Source organism: Juglans regia, chromosome 16, assembly GCF_001411555.2.
Source record: "Juglans regia cultivar Chandler chromosome 16, Walnut 2.0, whole genome shotgun sequence".
Lineage (NCBI taxonomy): Eukaryota > Viridiplantae > Streptophyta > Magnoliopsida > Fagales > Juglandaceae > Juglans > Juglans regia.
The window spans coordinates 14352660-14371069 of NC_049916.1; the positions used below are offsets into that span (position 1 = coordinate 14352660).

Genomic DNA, 18410 nt, shown 5'->3' on the forward strand with positions numbered 1-18410 from the left:
TAAGATTACCATGATGCCTTGATCTAAAAATATTTCATGACATGCTTAATGACACGATGGTTGTGATATGTGACAGATGATCATAAATTAATATACATAACAACATGGCATGGTATAAAATAATTCAATGTAATAAGTATAATTAAAAGATGAATACCATTGCATGAATTTTACCACCTTACATATGTAAACATTCTATAAATAACCCCAGAGCTAACATATAGAAAGTCGTGTGTAATATAACCATAGCAGAAGCTGGAATGAGACATGTTATATGTTAGAATTTATCACTTAAGCCTTAAAAAAAAAAGAAAAAAAAAACCTTACTACTTTGTGCTTAATTTGCAAAATTACCATTTAACTTTTGAAAAATTGCAAATTTGCCTCTAAATCTAAGGAAATTGTTAGCGGACCTAAGACTTACCAAATTAACCCAGTGAGACTATTTATGGCGTTAATAAGTTGCCAGTAAAAGATATTTTCTGCAACAAAAATGTCCGAAAAAGGACTTTGTTAACATTTAACCTTGTTTAAACCATCTTACTGCGTCAATTATTTCACATAATAAAAATAAGTATCTGCCCTTACTTTTGAATTATTTGGGTTACCATCATTGGGTTAATACTATGACGTAAACTTAACATTTCATGATTGACCTAAAAATATTTCATGACAAGTTTAATGACACAATGGTCATGACATGTGACAAATGATTATGATTGATATACATAACAACATGACATGATAAAAAATAATTCAAGGTAATAAGTATAATTAAAATATGAATATAATTGCATGAACTTTTCCACCTTACATACGTAAACATACTATAAGTAACCTAGAAGCTAACATATAGAAAATCGTGTTTAATATAATCATAGTAGAAGCTGGAATGAGACATATTATAGGTTAGAATTTCTCACTTAATCCTTATTAAAAAAAACACTTATAACTTTGGACTTAATTTACAAAATTACCCTTTAACTTTTTGAAAATTGAAAATTTGCCTCTAAATTTAAGGAAATCATTAAGGGACCCTAAGACTTGCCAAATTAGCCCTATGAAATTATTTCTGGCATTAATAAGTTGGCGGTAAAAGATATTTTAGGGAAAAAAAATGTCTGAAAAGAGGACTTCGGCAGCATTTAACCTTGTTTAGACCATCTTGTAGCAATAATTATTTCAAATAATAAAAGTAAGCAACTGCCCTTACTTTCGAATTATTTGGATTAAAATTAAATATCTCAAAAACTGTTTGATTCAAGTTTTCATTAACAAAGTTGTAATCGTGGCAAACAAAAAAGCAGGATTAATAACATGGAAATACCCAAAATGGTGGTGCATGCATTCTACGATAGGAGCTCCTAAACCTCCTCGTCAACATATTCGATGTCGTGCAGCTAGGGGTGTATGCGTTCTACGATCAATGACACATCATCTACCATTCCAGGGGAGTGAGATTTCGGACTACCACAATTAGATTTATAAGTCTAAGCAAGCAAATATGCTAAGCTACTAATAGTATAAATAGGCATATTTGATAGTAACATGACATGTATGCTCAATGAACTTGGTCTTACTTATGAAAAACAAGGCATGATTGCTAGCTTAAAATGGACTTATACAGGATGTCTTGTCTCTTGGTGTTAACCTTATGTTTTGTTTCATTGGGTTACCATGATGTAAACTTCGCATTTCAAGATTGACCTAAAAGTATTTCATGACATGCTTCATGACACGATAGTCATGACATTGGAAAGAAGATGATGATTGATATACATAAGAACATGGCATGATATATAATAATTCAATCTAATGCAACATGACCATAATATAGGTATCATCTTCATATCAAACATAGGCTATTACATATTTTATAATTCATACTTCATCATAATCATACTTGCATACTTGTCATATGATAGATTTCAAAAGAAATCGCATATATACTTGTCATATCATATCATAGATTTCAAATGATATCGCATTCTTTAATAAATGTCGTGATACATAGTTCCTCACATAAAATCATGATTTTTCATAAACATTTGATGCATAAATCTTCACATAAAATCATGCATGGTTTTTTATAAATTATTTTCATGCGTAACTCTCACATAAAATCATAACCTTTCATAAATCTTTTAATGCATAACTTCTTTTATAAAATCATGAATTTAATGCATAAATCTTCACATAAAATCATGGATTTTCATAAATAATTTAATGCATAAATTTTTACATAAAATCATGAATTTTCATAAATATATTGTGATTGGGGTTCGTAAAAATGGACTTCCAATGAAGGGCATACCATGCAAAATATTTTTATAAAAGACAATCCATTTACCGTACATACGTGTAAGGGTATGATCATACTACTTACCTTGCAATGTTAATCCACTATTTTTGGCACGTAATCGGTTGCCTATAAAAATAAACATGTAATTTGCATAAATTCCTAATTAACCATGTGATTTTATTGAAAATCTAAACTATTAAAATAGTCTATATTTCCTAAACCTAAATTCTTCCTAATACTAAAATATTCTCACCCATTAGTCTTTAATAGATATGGGTAATTTTGTAATTTAACCCACCCACTTAATATTTCATGCTACAGGGTTCATGCATTAAAATAGGCTTACACGTATGAGAGACAATGGCCGTGAGCTTTGGCCATGACCTTCGAGCTTGGTGGTGCTTCACGGTAGAGCTAGGGGGTTCTTCGATGGCTCAAGGTTGGAGAGATAGAGAGAAACCAAAAGCTTGAGAGAGAAAGAGAGAGATTAAGGGAGAAGGAAACATGGTGTGAGGGAGAGAGCTTGACGTCGAGAGGAGCAGAGGGAGATTACGAGTGCGTTGGTGACTTACAGTGCAGCTGACTGTGATGGAGATGATCGGAACCGGGTTGTCTCTAACGGATGGTGGTGGTCCAATGATGGAAAAGCCTGGGTTACGTGGTCTCGGAATGCTCCAATCTTGCTTTTTTCTATAGTCACATTGTTGAGGTTGCTGGAGTTTCCTGGTGGCTATTTTATGGTTGTTCACTGTGGATATGGAAAAGGTTTTGGCATGGGATCGGATGTAGTGGCTTGCAGTTTGGGATGGCATGGAGGGGAAGGGTGGTGCGGCAGCACGAGGGTGGTTTCGTCTTCCTTGAGGTGGCATCTGTGTGTTCTAAGTAGTGGTGTCACCGTGGGTGATGGTTTCCGTGGTAGTTCACGACAGAGGGAGGAGCGGCTCGGTGGGGTTACGCTTTCTCTTTTTTTTTTTCTGTAGTTTGTTGCAGCTTGTGGTTTCTCCATTGTAGGGTGGCTCTCAGTTGCTTCTTCCTGGATGTGGCTTGGAGGCCGTGCATGAAGTGGAGGGCAGCGTGCAAGGGAAAGCTTCAAGGGAGTGCAGCTTGCAGTTTTTGTGAGTGTACTATACATAGATGATTGAAGACCCAAAAGAAAACCCTAGATAAAAAAGAGACGTGCATGTGCATGTGAGTGGAGCCGTGGATATAGACTTATAGTAGTTGGTATGGTTTAGCTGTTTAGGAGTCTTAACGGAGATAGAACTTTAAAATAATCCACTAAGTGGGAGACATGTGTGGCGTAGGGTTTTTGTTTGAGGTTTTGGCATTTGACTCAACCTCTAAAATAATCCAATATGTTCCACAAAAGTTTCTCCGTATATAAAAATTTCCACGTTAAAAATATTATAACATGCAAGCCCTATAACAAAATCAATATTCGCCATAATAAAAATCCTAGGCCCGTAATCTATTTTAAAAGAATACTCGAACACTCAATTGGGTTTCTAATATAATTGGCCCATTAACCTAATTTTAAGCCCAATGAAATTATCCATAATTTATCCCTAATAATATTGGGTTGGGTCATTACACTCTCTTTGGTTTGGCACAATTTGGATGGTTGGATGGAACAGGATTTTGTTTAGGTGGCGTGATCTTACACCTTGATTTCCTTCACGAACCATCTCATGGTTCCTCTTGGTCCCAAGTGTCCAATACTATTCACCAAGGCTAAGATCTTGCCAAGTGTCTAAATAAAACTTATCTAACCTAATTTGGACATTCCACACTATGATTTTGAGAACACTACACTAGGTGCTACTATTGAGGTTACTATTCATTCCGGAAAAAGTGAAAATAAACTTTGCATTGCAAAATCCTAAATATACAGACTAAACAAACAGTGCAATTTGTTTATCAAAATTCAAACTCGAAGTGCCTCAAAATAAACAAAACGCATTTTCGAACAAGCGTTTTGTTCGAATATTGAAAATTAGATTATTGCGGCATAAGATTCTAAATAATTAATTGATTCGAATGGTGTAAACCATAACACATACTGACACTTCTAACTATCTCGAATAAATAAAATCCCGCTTCTAGCACCATAGTGAGTACTAATACTAACTATGCTGACAAACTAAAACCAACGCGATAGATCGATTTGTGAAAACATATAGGGTCTTCACGAGTTTCATAAAGCCTATAGAAATTCCACTATTAAATTTCTAGCGGCTGTTATAGTTAACGGACCCTTAGACTTACCAAATTAACCCTGTGAGATTATTTCTAGCATTAATAAGTTGCCGGTAAAAAATATTTTCAGCAACAAAAATGTCCGTAAAAGGATTTCGGCAACATTTAACCATGTTTAAACCATCTTACTGCAGCAATTTCATATAATAAAAATAAGTAATTGTCCTTACCTTTGAGTTATTTGGATAAAAATCAAATATCTGAAAAACTGATTGATTCAAGTTTTATTAACAAAGTTGTAATCGTAGCGAACAAAAAAAGCACGATTAATAACATGGAAATACCCAAAATGGTGGTGTATGCGTTCTACGATAGGAGCTCCTAAAGCTCCTCCTCAACATATTCGACGTCGTGCAGCTAGGGGTTCAAGCGTTTTACGATCAATGACACATTATCTACGATTCAAGGGGAGCGAGATTTGGGACTACCACAGTTAGATTTATAAATCTAAGCAAGTAAAGTTGCTAAGCTATTAATAGTATAAATAAGCATGCTTGATAGTAACATGACATGTATGCTCAATGAACTTGGTCTTGCTTATGAAAAATAAGGCATGATTGTTTGCTTAAAATGGACTTATACAGGATGTATTGTCTCATGGTGTTACCCTTATGACTTGTTTCATTGGGTTACCATGTTGTAAACTTCACATTTTATGATTGACCTAAAAGTATTTCATGACATGCTTCATGACATGTGAAAGAGGATCAAGATTGATATACATAACAAAACGGCATGATATATAATAATTCAATCTAATAAGCATAATTAAAATATGTATATAATTGCATGAATCTCGCCACCTTACGAGGCATGTTGCTTGCCTAAAATAGACTTATACATGATGCATTTGTCTCATGGATTACCAGGATGTCTTGTTTCATTGGGTTACCATGATGTAAACGTAACATTTCATGATTGACCTAAAAGATTTCATGACATGCTTAATGACACGATAGTCGTGACATGTCATAAATGATCATGATTGATATACATAACAATATGACATGGTATAAAATAAATCAATGTAATAAGTATAATTAAATTATGAATATAATTGCATGAACTTTACCACCAGAGCACTCTCATTGGATTAGCCAAAGTTAAATGACAATTTTGATGAATGTAGGTGAAATTTGAGTTTTGACTATTCCATTCACATAAATCTCTACATTGGAATAGCTATTTGTTCATTATATAATAATAAAATAATATAAGATGAATTTAGTTTTGGTTATTCACATTAAATCTCCACATTAGATTATATATTTATTCATTATATGGTAATGAATAACTAATAATTTCAAAAATATTTAATTTTTTTAATTATTAATTTATTTAATTTTATCATATTTTACTATTCTACTTATTATATATTAATTAATAATCATGTTCTTATTAAATTAATATATTACTAAGTCAAATTAATATATTAATTGGGATAAAAATATATCATAGAAAGAAAGTGAGAGATAAATAATTAATAAAATATGTATTTGATGTATGTACAGTAACCTTCAAATTTGGAAAAACTTTTAAAAGTCAATGTAGCCAAATTCCAATTTGACTAATCCAATGTTAGCATATTTTACTCTTTAATAGTTAAATACTCATTGAATTTAGCTTTTAGCTAATCCAATGAGAGTACTACATACGTAAATATACTATAAATAACCTAGAAGCTAACATTAAGAAAGTCGTGTGTAATATAACTATAGCAGAAGCTGGAAAGAGACGTGTTATAGGTTATAATTTCTCACTTAATCCTTATATATATATATATATATATATATATATAAAGTTATAACTTTGGTCTTAATTTACAAAATTACCCTTTAACTTTAGGAAAATTACAAATTTACCTCTAAATTTAAGGAATTTGTTAACAAACCCTTAACTTACCAAATTAGCCCTGTGAAATTATTTTTGGCGTTAATAAGTTGCCGATAAAATATATTTTCGGCAACAAAAACGTCCTAAAAAGGATTTCGGCGACATTTAACCATATTTAAACCATTTTACTGTGGGAATTGTTTCAAATAACAAAAATAAGTAACTACCCTTACTTTTGAATTATTTGAATTAAAATTAAATATCTCAAAAACTGATCGATTCAAGTTTTTATAAAGAAAGTTGTAATCGTAGCAAACAAAAAAAGCAGGATTAATAACATGGAAATACCCAAACTGGGGGTGCATGTGTTACACGATAGGAGCTCCTAAAGCTCCTCGCCAGCATTTTCGATGTCGTCTAGCTGGGGGATGCATGCGTTCTACGATCGATGACACATCTTTGCCATAGTCCTTCCTTGATTGTTGCTCGCCTCTTTCTCGCCTGAGCTACCAGCATCTTCAACTCCTCATTTGCACCTTCACACAATAGGTGGCTTTTCTAGCTTGCCTACCATCAGGTGAAATTTCATTCTCACGTTGCGTTGGGATGTGTCTGCCCTTCTTTCTAGAAAGTGTTTTTAAAGACATTATTTTAAAAGTTATATATATATATATATAGAAAATAGATGCTTCAATATTCCTAGAGGTAATGAAACGTAAAACTGCATTGATTTTATTTTTCAGCCGGGAGATCACATGATGATGAGTAACGTGATCAAGGTTTTGGCCACTTATAAATGGAAATTGATTATATGAACATGTGAAAATAGGACATGATTCCTAGAGGGTTCCTTGCCGTTGAAAGAAAATATGAAAATGGGATTAATATCAAGCTGCTGGGACTGGAATTTTGAAGCGATAACAACGCGTCAAGTAGTATAATTTAATTAAGAAAATCATAAATTAATAATTACTATATACGCGTAATTACTTAATGCTGAACATGCTATTCATGTAATTAAGAGCTAGAATAAAGAAAAATAATAATAGAATTAATTAATAAAATATTGAGGTGGCAGTACTACAAAAGAAACAAAGGACATTTCTTTGAAAATTCCATCGATAAATCTATAGATATTTATAAGAAAGTCAAACAAGAAACTATATTTTAGTTCTCATGAACGCGAAAGAACGTGATTGTTTTGGTTTAGAAATGGAAATTGGTTGGCCTGGGTAATAAGTTTTTAAAGAAAATATGAAAATATGAATTTAGAATGGGTAAATGAATCGTAGGTTGCCCAATGATAAGATCATAGACATGCACTACATGAAAAATGAATATTTATGATAAATTATTTATATAAACAAAAATTATTTGTGATGATAATAAACTCATTTTGATATGAAATATAGTCATTTTTATAGAAAATAATTTTTATAAAAATTATCACTATAACTACATAGAGTATTATTTAATATAGTATTAGTAGTGTATTATGATCAATTTTTCACTAACATATAGTATATTAGTAATACTACTAGTATAGTTATAGATTAAGTATTGGTACTAAGTCTATAACTATATATATTTAGATCAATGTATTATTACATTCTTTAATGTATAACTATAATATATAATACTAGTATATATTAATAATTGTATAATTTATTATGTAATTTTTATTTAATAAGTCACTTAATTTTAATTTATTATTTTAAACAAATTTTCTTACTAAGGGACCGGACTGGTCGGCTTTAGGTTGTTCGGTCTGGTCCAAGATAGAAAAATCTTGGATCGAATTGGTCTAATCCGGTCCACAAAATCTCCCGAAACCGGACCGGACTAGATCTAACTCACCCCTAGCCTACACCCTCCATTCTGAACTCAGGAATTAATGTGTTCTCTCCTAATGTAAAAATAGTGCAATACACGAGCAAAACAAAATTAACTGACGTACTGGTCAACTTTGAGGTGCAATAAAAATAGAATACTTTTCTTTTACCGTCACTTTCACCTCATTTAATCATACAGCGACTCTAGTTTTGTAATTTGTGACGCAAAAAGATCAAGATTTGGCAAATCTGGTGCCTGGAGGTTTGCATATATACTAGATCAAGTAGGTGACTTGTCAACATGAATCACGCTGCACGTAATTTGGTGATGAAAAATGCTACAGCTAGCCAGGGCTCTATTCTGCGGTCGTATTTTTTATTTTTATTTTATTAAATAATTTAAAAAAATATTTTTTAATTATACTATTATTTTTTTATTTTTAAAAAAATATTTAAAAGTATTAAAAAAATACATTTATAAAAAGTAAAAAATAAAAAATTGATTCTATAACTAACGGTAGCTCGGTGGCTGTAGAGCATGATAGTATGGTTATTTGGGTACTCCATTATTTATCCGGATCGTACGTTATCCTTATCCCCATTCTCCAGGCCCTATGCATAAGTACATGCAGCTAGCCCTCGTGTGACAGTGGCGGAACCACGTTGATGGTTGGGGAGCATGGACCACCCCCCTCCCCCCCTACTATATTTTTTTCATAATTCTATATATATCTATATGAAATGCGCGCCCCCCTACCAAATTTATTATTCTCATATGCTCTCTAAGATCTTATAATATTTCAATATACATATATATAAATCTCTTTTCAGTTTTTTTCCTATAGTCTCAATTATATTTTGTATAATTTTTATATATTATCTATTTTCTATGATGTTGTCCCACCAAAATTAAATTAAAGTTAGGTTTATGAGAAATAATAAACTTACTAATTTGTATCCTAAAATCTTTTATTATACAATATTAGGCTTCTTAACATGGAACCCCAAGTGAAATAATTAATTCAATAAATTATTTAAATTTGATGATCTATAGGAAAAATAATTGAGAATTTTTTAACCCCTAAACTTTATCATGCAAGAAAATATTTATTTGAGATCTTAATTGTAGTACTATATGCTTAATGTGACACCAAATTAATATCTAGATTTTATATTAAACTGGATAAACTACTTACATAGTTTATAGTTTTTACTTACATATTAGAATGAAAGATAAGATTCTAAGATCACTTCATAGTTTTTATTAAGACAGCAAATTCTAAATATGTCATTGCAAAAGTAATAATTAATGGATGAATTTATATCCATGAAACATTGTCACTAAGTTGTATTTTTAGAATTTTATCTTTGCATGTATATAGCAAATTATTTTGAAATTATTGAGATCATATGGTTCCGTTTTTATGTTTTTTCGTGAAATTAAGATTAAGATTTATCTTTATTTTATTTTATTTTACATATATGTGTCATAAGTTAGAAAAATTGGCCCTCCCTTAAAAGCTTTTCTGGTTCCGCCACTGCTCGTCTCCACTCTATATATAGGGCTCAATATTGTTGCATCTGGAGCTATAACTTGGCATGAAAAATACATAAATCAATGGGTAGTTTCAGACAGCATAGCTTCAAATTGGTTCCCGGAGAACATGCTACTGAGCTGCTTAATGCTCAAGCCCACATATGGAACCATATTTTCAACTTCATAAATTCCATGTCCCTGAAATGTGCAATCCAGCTTGGTATACCTGATATCATCCACAACCACGCCAAGCCCATGACTCTTTCTGAGCTCCTCGTAGCACTCCCTATCCACCCAACGAAAGCTCGTAATATTCCTCGTCTCATGCGCATTCTCATCCACTCTGGCTTCTTTGTTGCAGAAGAAATGATTGGAAATGACGAAGAAGAAAGATATGCACTCACTGATGCGTCTAGGCTCCTTCTTAAGGAGAATCCCTTGAGTGTAACCCCTTTCTTACTTGCCATGCTCGATCCTGTTTTGACAAAGCCTTGGCATTTTCTGACCGCATGGTTCCAAAATGAAGATCTTACCCCGTTTGATACGGCACATGGAAAGATGTTTTGGGATTATGGGGGCCATGAGCCAAAGCTTAACAATATTTTCAGTGATGCCATGGCTAGTGATGCTCGCTTGGTGATGAGCGTGGTGATCGACAAGTGCAGCGCAGTGTTCGGTGGATTGGAGTCGTTGGTTGATGTTGGTGGCGGTACCGGAACTATGGCCAAGGCCATTGCCGACGCATTCCCAAGTATGGAGTGCACGGTGCTTGATCTCCCACATGTGGTTGCTGGCTTGGAAGGGAGTAAGAACTTGAAGTATATTGGAGGGGACATGTTTGAGGCAGTTCCTCCTGCAGATGCAATTTTACTCAAGGTAAATGCATCGCTTATAGAGCTAGCAATACAAACCAGGTACTCGCATGCATATAAATACATCCCCAAAGCAAAGTGATCGTATATATTATATGGTACATATTTTTCCGACGAAAATGATATTTTTTGAAAAATTTTGTCTAAAAAAAAAAACCATTTCCCTACATCGAAATCATACCAGAGTTTTGAATTTCATTCTGTTTTGGCCATTAAAGTCGAAATTTTTCGTTCCAGTACAGTACTTCATACATTATATCTCCACATTCCGTTTCAATCTAAATTCCGGCATGTTCCAATCATTTCGATATTTTTCGGCTAGAACCCAGATGCTATTCCATTTCGTCAAATTTGTAATTTTTTAGAGTTTGGATGACATTTTTGTAAATTTAAAATCCATATATTTATGTAATTTTAGAATCTAAAAGGTATTTCAATAATTTAAGCTTTTTTTGTAATTTTAAATGTATCCCATGATTCTATCATTTTTTGGATATCATTAATTTTAATAATTCTTCCACTTTTTAATTTTTCATTCTTCGTTTTTTCTTTTTATCTCATTTTGAGTTTGTGATTTTCTTAATATTATCTTTTCTCTATCTTTTAACACCAATATCTCTAATTTTTTTTTAATATTTTTAACGTGTATACATTTTATAAATCGTCAATTATCGGACATATATATACACGACACATACATGATACACGTGACTTACATATGCATATACTTATTTTATTATTTATCAGTTTATATATACAAATAAATATATATATAGTTAATCCCATAATGATATACCAGCGAAATATTTTAACACAATGCTTTAACTAAATTGATCACTAGAACGAAATTTAAAAAAAATAAAAATAGAGTCATAGAGTTTGCGTCCGGCTAGATATTTGTTAGAACTATTTCTTGGACTGGATCTAAGAATATGGCTCAAACACTAATTAATGTCTTAAAAAATAATTAATAATGTTTTATTGAGGAATTGTATAAGAAAACATATCTTGTCACTAAATTGATTGTGAATGCAAATGACAAGCAGTGGATATTGCATGACTGGAACGATGAGGAATGCGTTAAAATACTTAGAAGATGCAAGGAGGCAATCACTAGCAATGACAAGAAAGGAAAGGTGATGATCATTGAAATGATAGTACTACAGAACCAGAAGGAAGATGATAAGGAGTCGATTGAGACGCAACTCTTCTTTGACATGCTGATGATGGTGTTGGTAACTGGAAAAGAGAGAAACGAGAAACAATGGGCAAAGCTGTTTTTCGATGCTGGTTTCAGTGACTACAAGATAACCCACATATTTGGTTTAAGGTCTCTCATTGAGGTTTATCCTTGAATTAATAAGCTAGCTCTTTCAAGAGATCAGATGAACTGCATGTCGTAGATATATGTATTATAAATATATATAGTACGTACTACTATTGCATGTCTTATATATATTTGCCCTTCATCCATGCCTGCGTGCATGGTACGCTATCAAAGTGGCTTGCTTTCTAGCTCCCACTTTATTTAATAATGAAGAACGAGTCTTCTTTCGTTTATTGGTGGCAGCTTTCCATTATATGTTCATTGTATAACAGAATAGAACAAGAAACAAGCTTTTTTTCTCTCTCTCATTCAAGTTCAAGAAACAAGCTTGGATACCTAATGAGTAACGCCTCCGTTCCTGAAGGTCTGGAGAGTTAGCTCCTATTACTCAAGAACATATCCAATAATGAATAATAAATAAACAAAAATTCCACAAAATACTTAACTTATTTGTTCGATCCAAAAATCTGTGTTCCTCCACATAAATACTAAACAAAAACCTCAATAAAATAAAATAACATCTCTACAAAGACTCAAATTATTCATAACTTGACGTACCAAAATAACCGCTAGAGATAAAACTACTAAATATGATCCTCCAAAATACTTGTACCCTTAGCACTCATTCATCTATGATCATCAGACTTTTCCAATACTTCATACTCTTGTTCTTCAGCTGAACCATAAAAATATCTGAAAAATGTTATGAAGATAACGAGGTGAGTTATCAATAACTCAATAAACAAAAAATATATACTAATATGTAAACATGAGCATTTATCAAACTTTGAAATGCTGAACAAAATATTTTTTCTCAGAGGGTAGAATTAGAAATCTTGTTTTCAAAATGCAAAATTGAAACATGTTACCAAAGATATAACAGGGAAACTTTCAGAAAACATTCTTATTCAAAATTTTCTTGGCATAGCATAACTGAAACATCATATCAAAGCAGAATTTCATGTTTAATCCCCGTGTTAAGGTTGTGCATTCTGTGGAAAGCCAAGTAGAACATAAATAACCATGAATATCAAAGCGATTGCACTCAAAACAAAATTGTGTATTTTAATGGCTATTGTTTGTAGTTGAGAATGGAAGAGGGTATCTAAAAGTGTAAGGCCCAGTTTTGTTTTGTGAGGCTGGTTCGTGCGTGAGGGCCCAGCCCCTTTTCCTTGGAGGTGTGCGAACGGTGTCGTTTGGAGGTAAGTAATTCCTTCCTCAACCTCTTTTCTTTTCCCCCCGATTTCTTCTCCTCCTCTTCCTCTTACGGTTTCTTTTCTTTTTCTTCTTCTTCTGGGTTCCCTCGCGCAGACACTCTCTTCACAGGTAACCCATTTTCACCGACTGCATCTCTTTGTTTTTGTTGGGTTGATTTCGTGTGCATGGCCTAAATCTCCTTATTTCTATTTTTCCCTCCATGGCAGCAGATCACTGTGTTTCTCCTTATCGTGTACCTCTATTTTCGGCAGCTGGTTTTTTTTCCCTCTTCATACGCGGCTCTTCCTCTTCCACTTGGTGATTTTTCTGCCTACAGGTATCTCTTTCTCCCTCTCTTTTATTCTTCATGTTAGACCCTGAACTCAACCCTCTCAGTCGACCCTCTCTGTTTCATCACTTGCAGACTTTGTTGTTGCTTGTGGTTTCTGGTTCTTGGGCCTTCGGTTTTGTCTTTTCGTGTAACCAGTGAAACCATTACGGGAGAATTTAACTTTCTTTGGTAAGCTATTCTCGTTCTTGGTCTCATACGCACGCACACACACTTTCACTTAAAGTCAGTTTATTTCACTTCAATAAAATACTTGAAAGTGTAGTTCGTGAGTTCTCGGGCATTTTTGTGAGTAAGCAAACACTTTGTCTTGGAATGGTCTTGGAATTGTGGATTATTGTGGGTTGGTCGAGCAGTAAACCGAGTGATACTTGGGATTGATTAGGGGCTGTTTTTGTACTGTTCGGGTTTCTATACGACAGTTTGGAGTGGCGGTTAAATTATTTGGAGTTACATTTTTGTTGTAGTTTTGGTTGAGTTGTGATGATTGCTTGGAGTTAGGGGCCATTGAAGTGGGGTTGGTATTTTGATTATTGGTGTTTGACGTTGACTTTGGTGGGTGTTTTAGTAAATATTAAGATTAGTATATGGTATTTTAGGTTGAAATGCGGGCTATCCAGATTACTACTTGGTTGGCTTAGTAAGCTGTTTTTGCTATAATATGGTTTGTGATTGTGGGTTTTAATTATTTAGATGGAGGTTATGTCAATTTTCTTTTAACACTTAGTTTATATATTTTATTTTATGAATAGTGACGAGACTGATAGAGGTCATTTTCAAGGCATTGATAATAGGCTGCAAGAGTCAAGTAAGCGGGGTTCCTATGCTAAATTGGCATAAAAAGAAATGAACTGAGATTGGTTTGTAAAAATGTGCATGTTATTTTAAAAGAAAATGTGAAAAACAACCTTAGTAAATATATTTTGCATTTACTCATGAGATACGTATGAAAGAGAAAAGAAATGCTTTTGACATAAAATGTGTAGACATGAGCAATATTTGACATGATTCTAAAATGTGCAAAAGGGAGCGATTGCGATATCTGTGAATTTTTGTACGTATGATATAAAATGATTTGAGTTTGTTTATGATCAAATGGAAATGATGCGAATATGTTCAACATGTGGTTGATACGATATGAATATGAAAAACCTTTGGCATACTTATCTATTTTATTCTGATTCTAAGTATGTTTCTGATATGATGATACTGCTTCACGTGATATGGTTGGTACCAACATGATATGATATGATATGATATGATATGAGTGCATCCACTTTGAAAACAATGTGGTCTTTTATGTGTTCTTTCCTATGTGCACACTCGGGGCTCCGAGATTGAGAAAGGGAAAGTTTCACAATATGATACTGCCTGGTTTGGCCACCGGGGATAGCACAACCCTACCACGGGGGTTAAACATGGTATTTGATATGACACGATATGATATGATAAGATGAAGATATTCAGTTATGTTATGCCAAAGTGTTCTTGAATATGAAATGGTTTATGAATATGAAAGGGTTAAAATGTCGCTCTGATTTTTTTCTAATAATACGTATTGAGATATGCACATGAAAATAAAATGTTTTGTATCTGCATACCAAACTTTCTAAAAAGGACTCATGTTTACACACTAGTATAGGTTTTCTGCTTACTGAGTTGTTGATAACTCACCCCCTTATCTTCATTATTTTTCAAATGATATTGATGACCAAGCTAGGGGTCAGGAATAGAATTTGGAGCTTGGCTAGATATGGATAGACGGTCGTGTACCTAAGGGTACCATTGTTAGAAGAAGAGTTTGAGGTTCTTCTTGATGTTTAGATTTATTGAGACTTAAGATGTATCAGTTTATTATGTTAAGATTTAATTATATTTTGGGTTTAGTAGGACCTATGGTTTTATCAGTTTGGTATGTTACCATTACCGGGAGATTGTGGACCCTTTGATTTATTATTATTGCATTAAAGACTATGTGGAGTTTGTAATGAGTTTATCTAGAAGATATGAGATTGATTTCGCTTTTGTAGTCTTTGGAGATTTTTCTTTGGATGTGTTGGGAGACATGTTTATAAGTGACAGGTAGTAATTCTCCAAGCCACCAGGTTTGGGGTGTTACAAAAAGTACAAGTGAGTATGCATGGCTTTGGTTGACAAGAATCCTACTACGTTATCAAAGTGTTGTAAAAATTATCTTGATATAGGTACTGAAATGGATTTGACTTTGCATTGAGGTATTTATGGATTTTAGGTTTAGATTTTTTTTTTCCTACTAAGTTATCATGGTACACAACGAAAGTGTGATTTTGTTTTATAAGTTGATGGTTTGTGACTCTGTGAGTAAACTTGGTGATCATTGGGAAATGAGTTACGACGCGAGATCATGTGGGTTTTTTAATATGGTGGCTTCAGATTTTGAGTTTCAGGATTTATAAGAATGAGATATTTATTTATTTTGAGATCTCGAGCTAAGTTGAGTTCTTCGTGATTCGAGTGTGGGATTACAGACCTGGACTTTGGAGAGTTCTTATAGCTACCCATTTCAGGTTAATAGTTCTATGTGCTATTTCAGATGAAGTTAGGCTAAGAAGTTGGGTGAAAATTTTAATAGGCTTTTAATCGAGCCATTGTGGAAGTTTATACTGGATTGCACACCTATGTTTGATAGTTGATACAATGTGCGTGAGCGTGTATGTCTAAAGGGAATTATTATTAAGCTTGTAATTCCATTGTGGAGATTTATACTTTAGGCTTTAACTAGTTCTTGAGTTATATGAAAATCGACACTAGGTGCATGAATGGGTATGTCAAGAGGATTAGAAGGTATTTAAGGTACCAGGCGAAACATTTTGAAAAAGGGTTTAAATTTTTTTAGGTTCGACAAGAATGATTTAGGATTAAAATAGGTGTGCGTCAAGTGTATAGATTTTGCTTGGGATATTAGCAAATTTCGATGACTAAATTTTATAAGGAGGGGAGGATGTAACACCCAGCCCATGGAGGAGCCAGACCACCTATAAAACGACATGGTTTTGATGGGTAAATGTTTCTTTTCTTTTTCCCCCTCCATTTACCTCCAACGTTTTCTCAGTTTTACCTCCCCGTGTTTGTCTCCTTCCCGTCAGTTTTTATTCTCACCAACTCATCCACATTCACTCCACTTCATTTTAGTTTTCTTTCTATTTCGTTAGCTACCTCTGAATTTGCCTTGCCACACTACCCCCACAAACTCTTTCTTTGCTCCTCTATTTTTCCATAAGTTCTCACAGCCCCACATACGCCACTGACTGCCTTCCACCATAGTGCACTGTGTGAAGCAGCACCATCGACACTCCCTCAAACTACAGCCACTAAAACACACTGCAACAAGCCGCCAGCCCCACATCCGTTAAACCATACTCCTCCATCGCGGCACCTAGACAGTTCGAGTGAAAAGTAATCCACTTGCCATGAAGTTTCCCATCACGGCCAAGGAAGCCCCCACGTCTCACGACGTCCCACCTTCACAGACTTTCCTTCGCCCCTGTCGCACGGAACAACCACAAGCCACTGCAACATCGGAGGACCCCACTACTGCAGTCCGTTCTTGACGGTAGATCAAGCACACCGTGAGCCTCCTTCACGCCTCCTCCCTCTGATCAGCCATCTCCCAAGTCCACCTAGCCGTGCACCACCACCCCACCTCACGAAAACCACCACGGTTAGCACCACCACGAGCCACCATTCTCACGGAAAACCCAGCCGTTTATTCCCCTATTTTCCCACACCCGAAACAGAGCCACCCCTTTACAGCCACTCCTCAACTCCTTCTCAATGCCACTAGCCACGACAAGGTTACATAGAAATTGTCGACGAAAAACTTTTTGTCACCCCCCCCCCTGCGTCACAAGACGCTTTTTTCCCCACGGTGAGCTACCTCTCCCTACCTCATGCCGAACTCCTTCCTCCCACTCATCTTTCTCTCTGCCTCTCTCGCTCTCGCCGCCCAACATGGCAGCCTCGCCGCCGCACGCCCTCCTCTGCCCTCCAGCCGCTTCACCACAGTTCCTCCAACCCAGCCAGTCGCACCTTGGCCCTCCACGCATATCTCGGTTTCAGTTGTAAGTCCATGCCGCTGCATTTCAATTCATTTTTTTTTCATGTTTGCTAACTTAAAGAGTTTTACCTTTGAGTTACAAGTTACATTATTGTGTTTTAAACTTTTAATATGTGTTAGTAACTCTAACTTACCTATATTTACATAAATTATTTTGATAAGTTAAATTGATTTTAAGTAAGGTTTTCTTTCAAAAGTAAGCGATAATGTTGTAATTTTATGATGATCTAGTTTATTAAATAATTATTGTTGTATAACCTAAAAAGGAATTTTGGTACAATTATGTTAGTTAGTATTAAATTTGATAGTTTGATTTTTCAATAATATATTAGTTATAATTTAATACTTTAGTCGGAGATTAAATGTAACGCCCCGTTCCCGGAGGTCCGGAGAGTTAGCTCTTGTAACCTAAATCCAACTTCCATAACATATTTAAAATACTCCATTATTCCCAAAAGTACAAATCCATTTATTCAAACCAAAATATATGTTCCTCTACCAGGACACCAAAAACTTACCTCAATGAGATAATTTAAAAACTCCATAAACATTTAGAAATATTTAGGAATCCAAATATCAAATAACATAAAATCATAAACCTACTAAAAAAAAGACTCTCCAATAAACTTGTACCCTCAGGCATTTTTTCCACTACAATCATTGCACCTTGCTAAAACTTCCTAGTCTTATTTTTCAGCTGAACCATCAAAATTATTTGAAAAATATTTGGAGATAAGGGGTGAGTTATCAATAATTTAGTAAGCAGAGGACATATACTAGTGTGTAGACATGAGCTTTTACAGAGTTTA

General features: G+C 34.1%; 1 protein-coding gene across 1 annotated transcript; it reads left to right on the forward strand.

Moving 5' to 3' along the window:
• Window positions 1-9808: 9808 nt before the first annotated feature.
• On the forward strand, window positions 9809-12265 carry LOC109003071 (trans-resveratrol di-O-methyltransferase-like). The gene is made up of 2 exons (XM_035686338.1): window positions 9809-10636; window positions 11679-12265. Exons 1-2 carry the CDS (start codon window positions 9842-9844, stop codon window positions 11985-11987), a joined length of 1104 nt encoding a protein of 367 aa, XP_035542231.1. The 5' UTR covers window positions 9809-9841; the 3' UTR covers window positions 11988-12265.
• The last annotated feature ends 6145 nt before the right edge of the window (window positions 12266-18410 follow it).

What these genes read in the sequence shown, in the direction of transcription:
- LOC109003071 (XM_035686338.1), top strand. Translation starts at nt 9,842, where the DNA reads ATGGGTAGTTTCAGACAGCATAGCTTCAAATTGGTTCCCGGAGAACAT. An exon ending in CAGATGCAATTTTACTCAAG is followed by an intron (nt 10,637 to 11,678) that starts GTAAATGCATCG and finishes AATGACAAGCAG; the next exon opens with TGGATATTGCATGACTGGAA.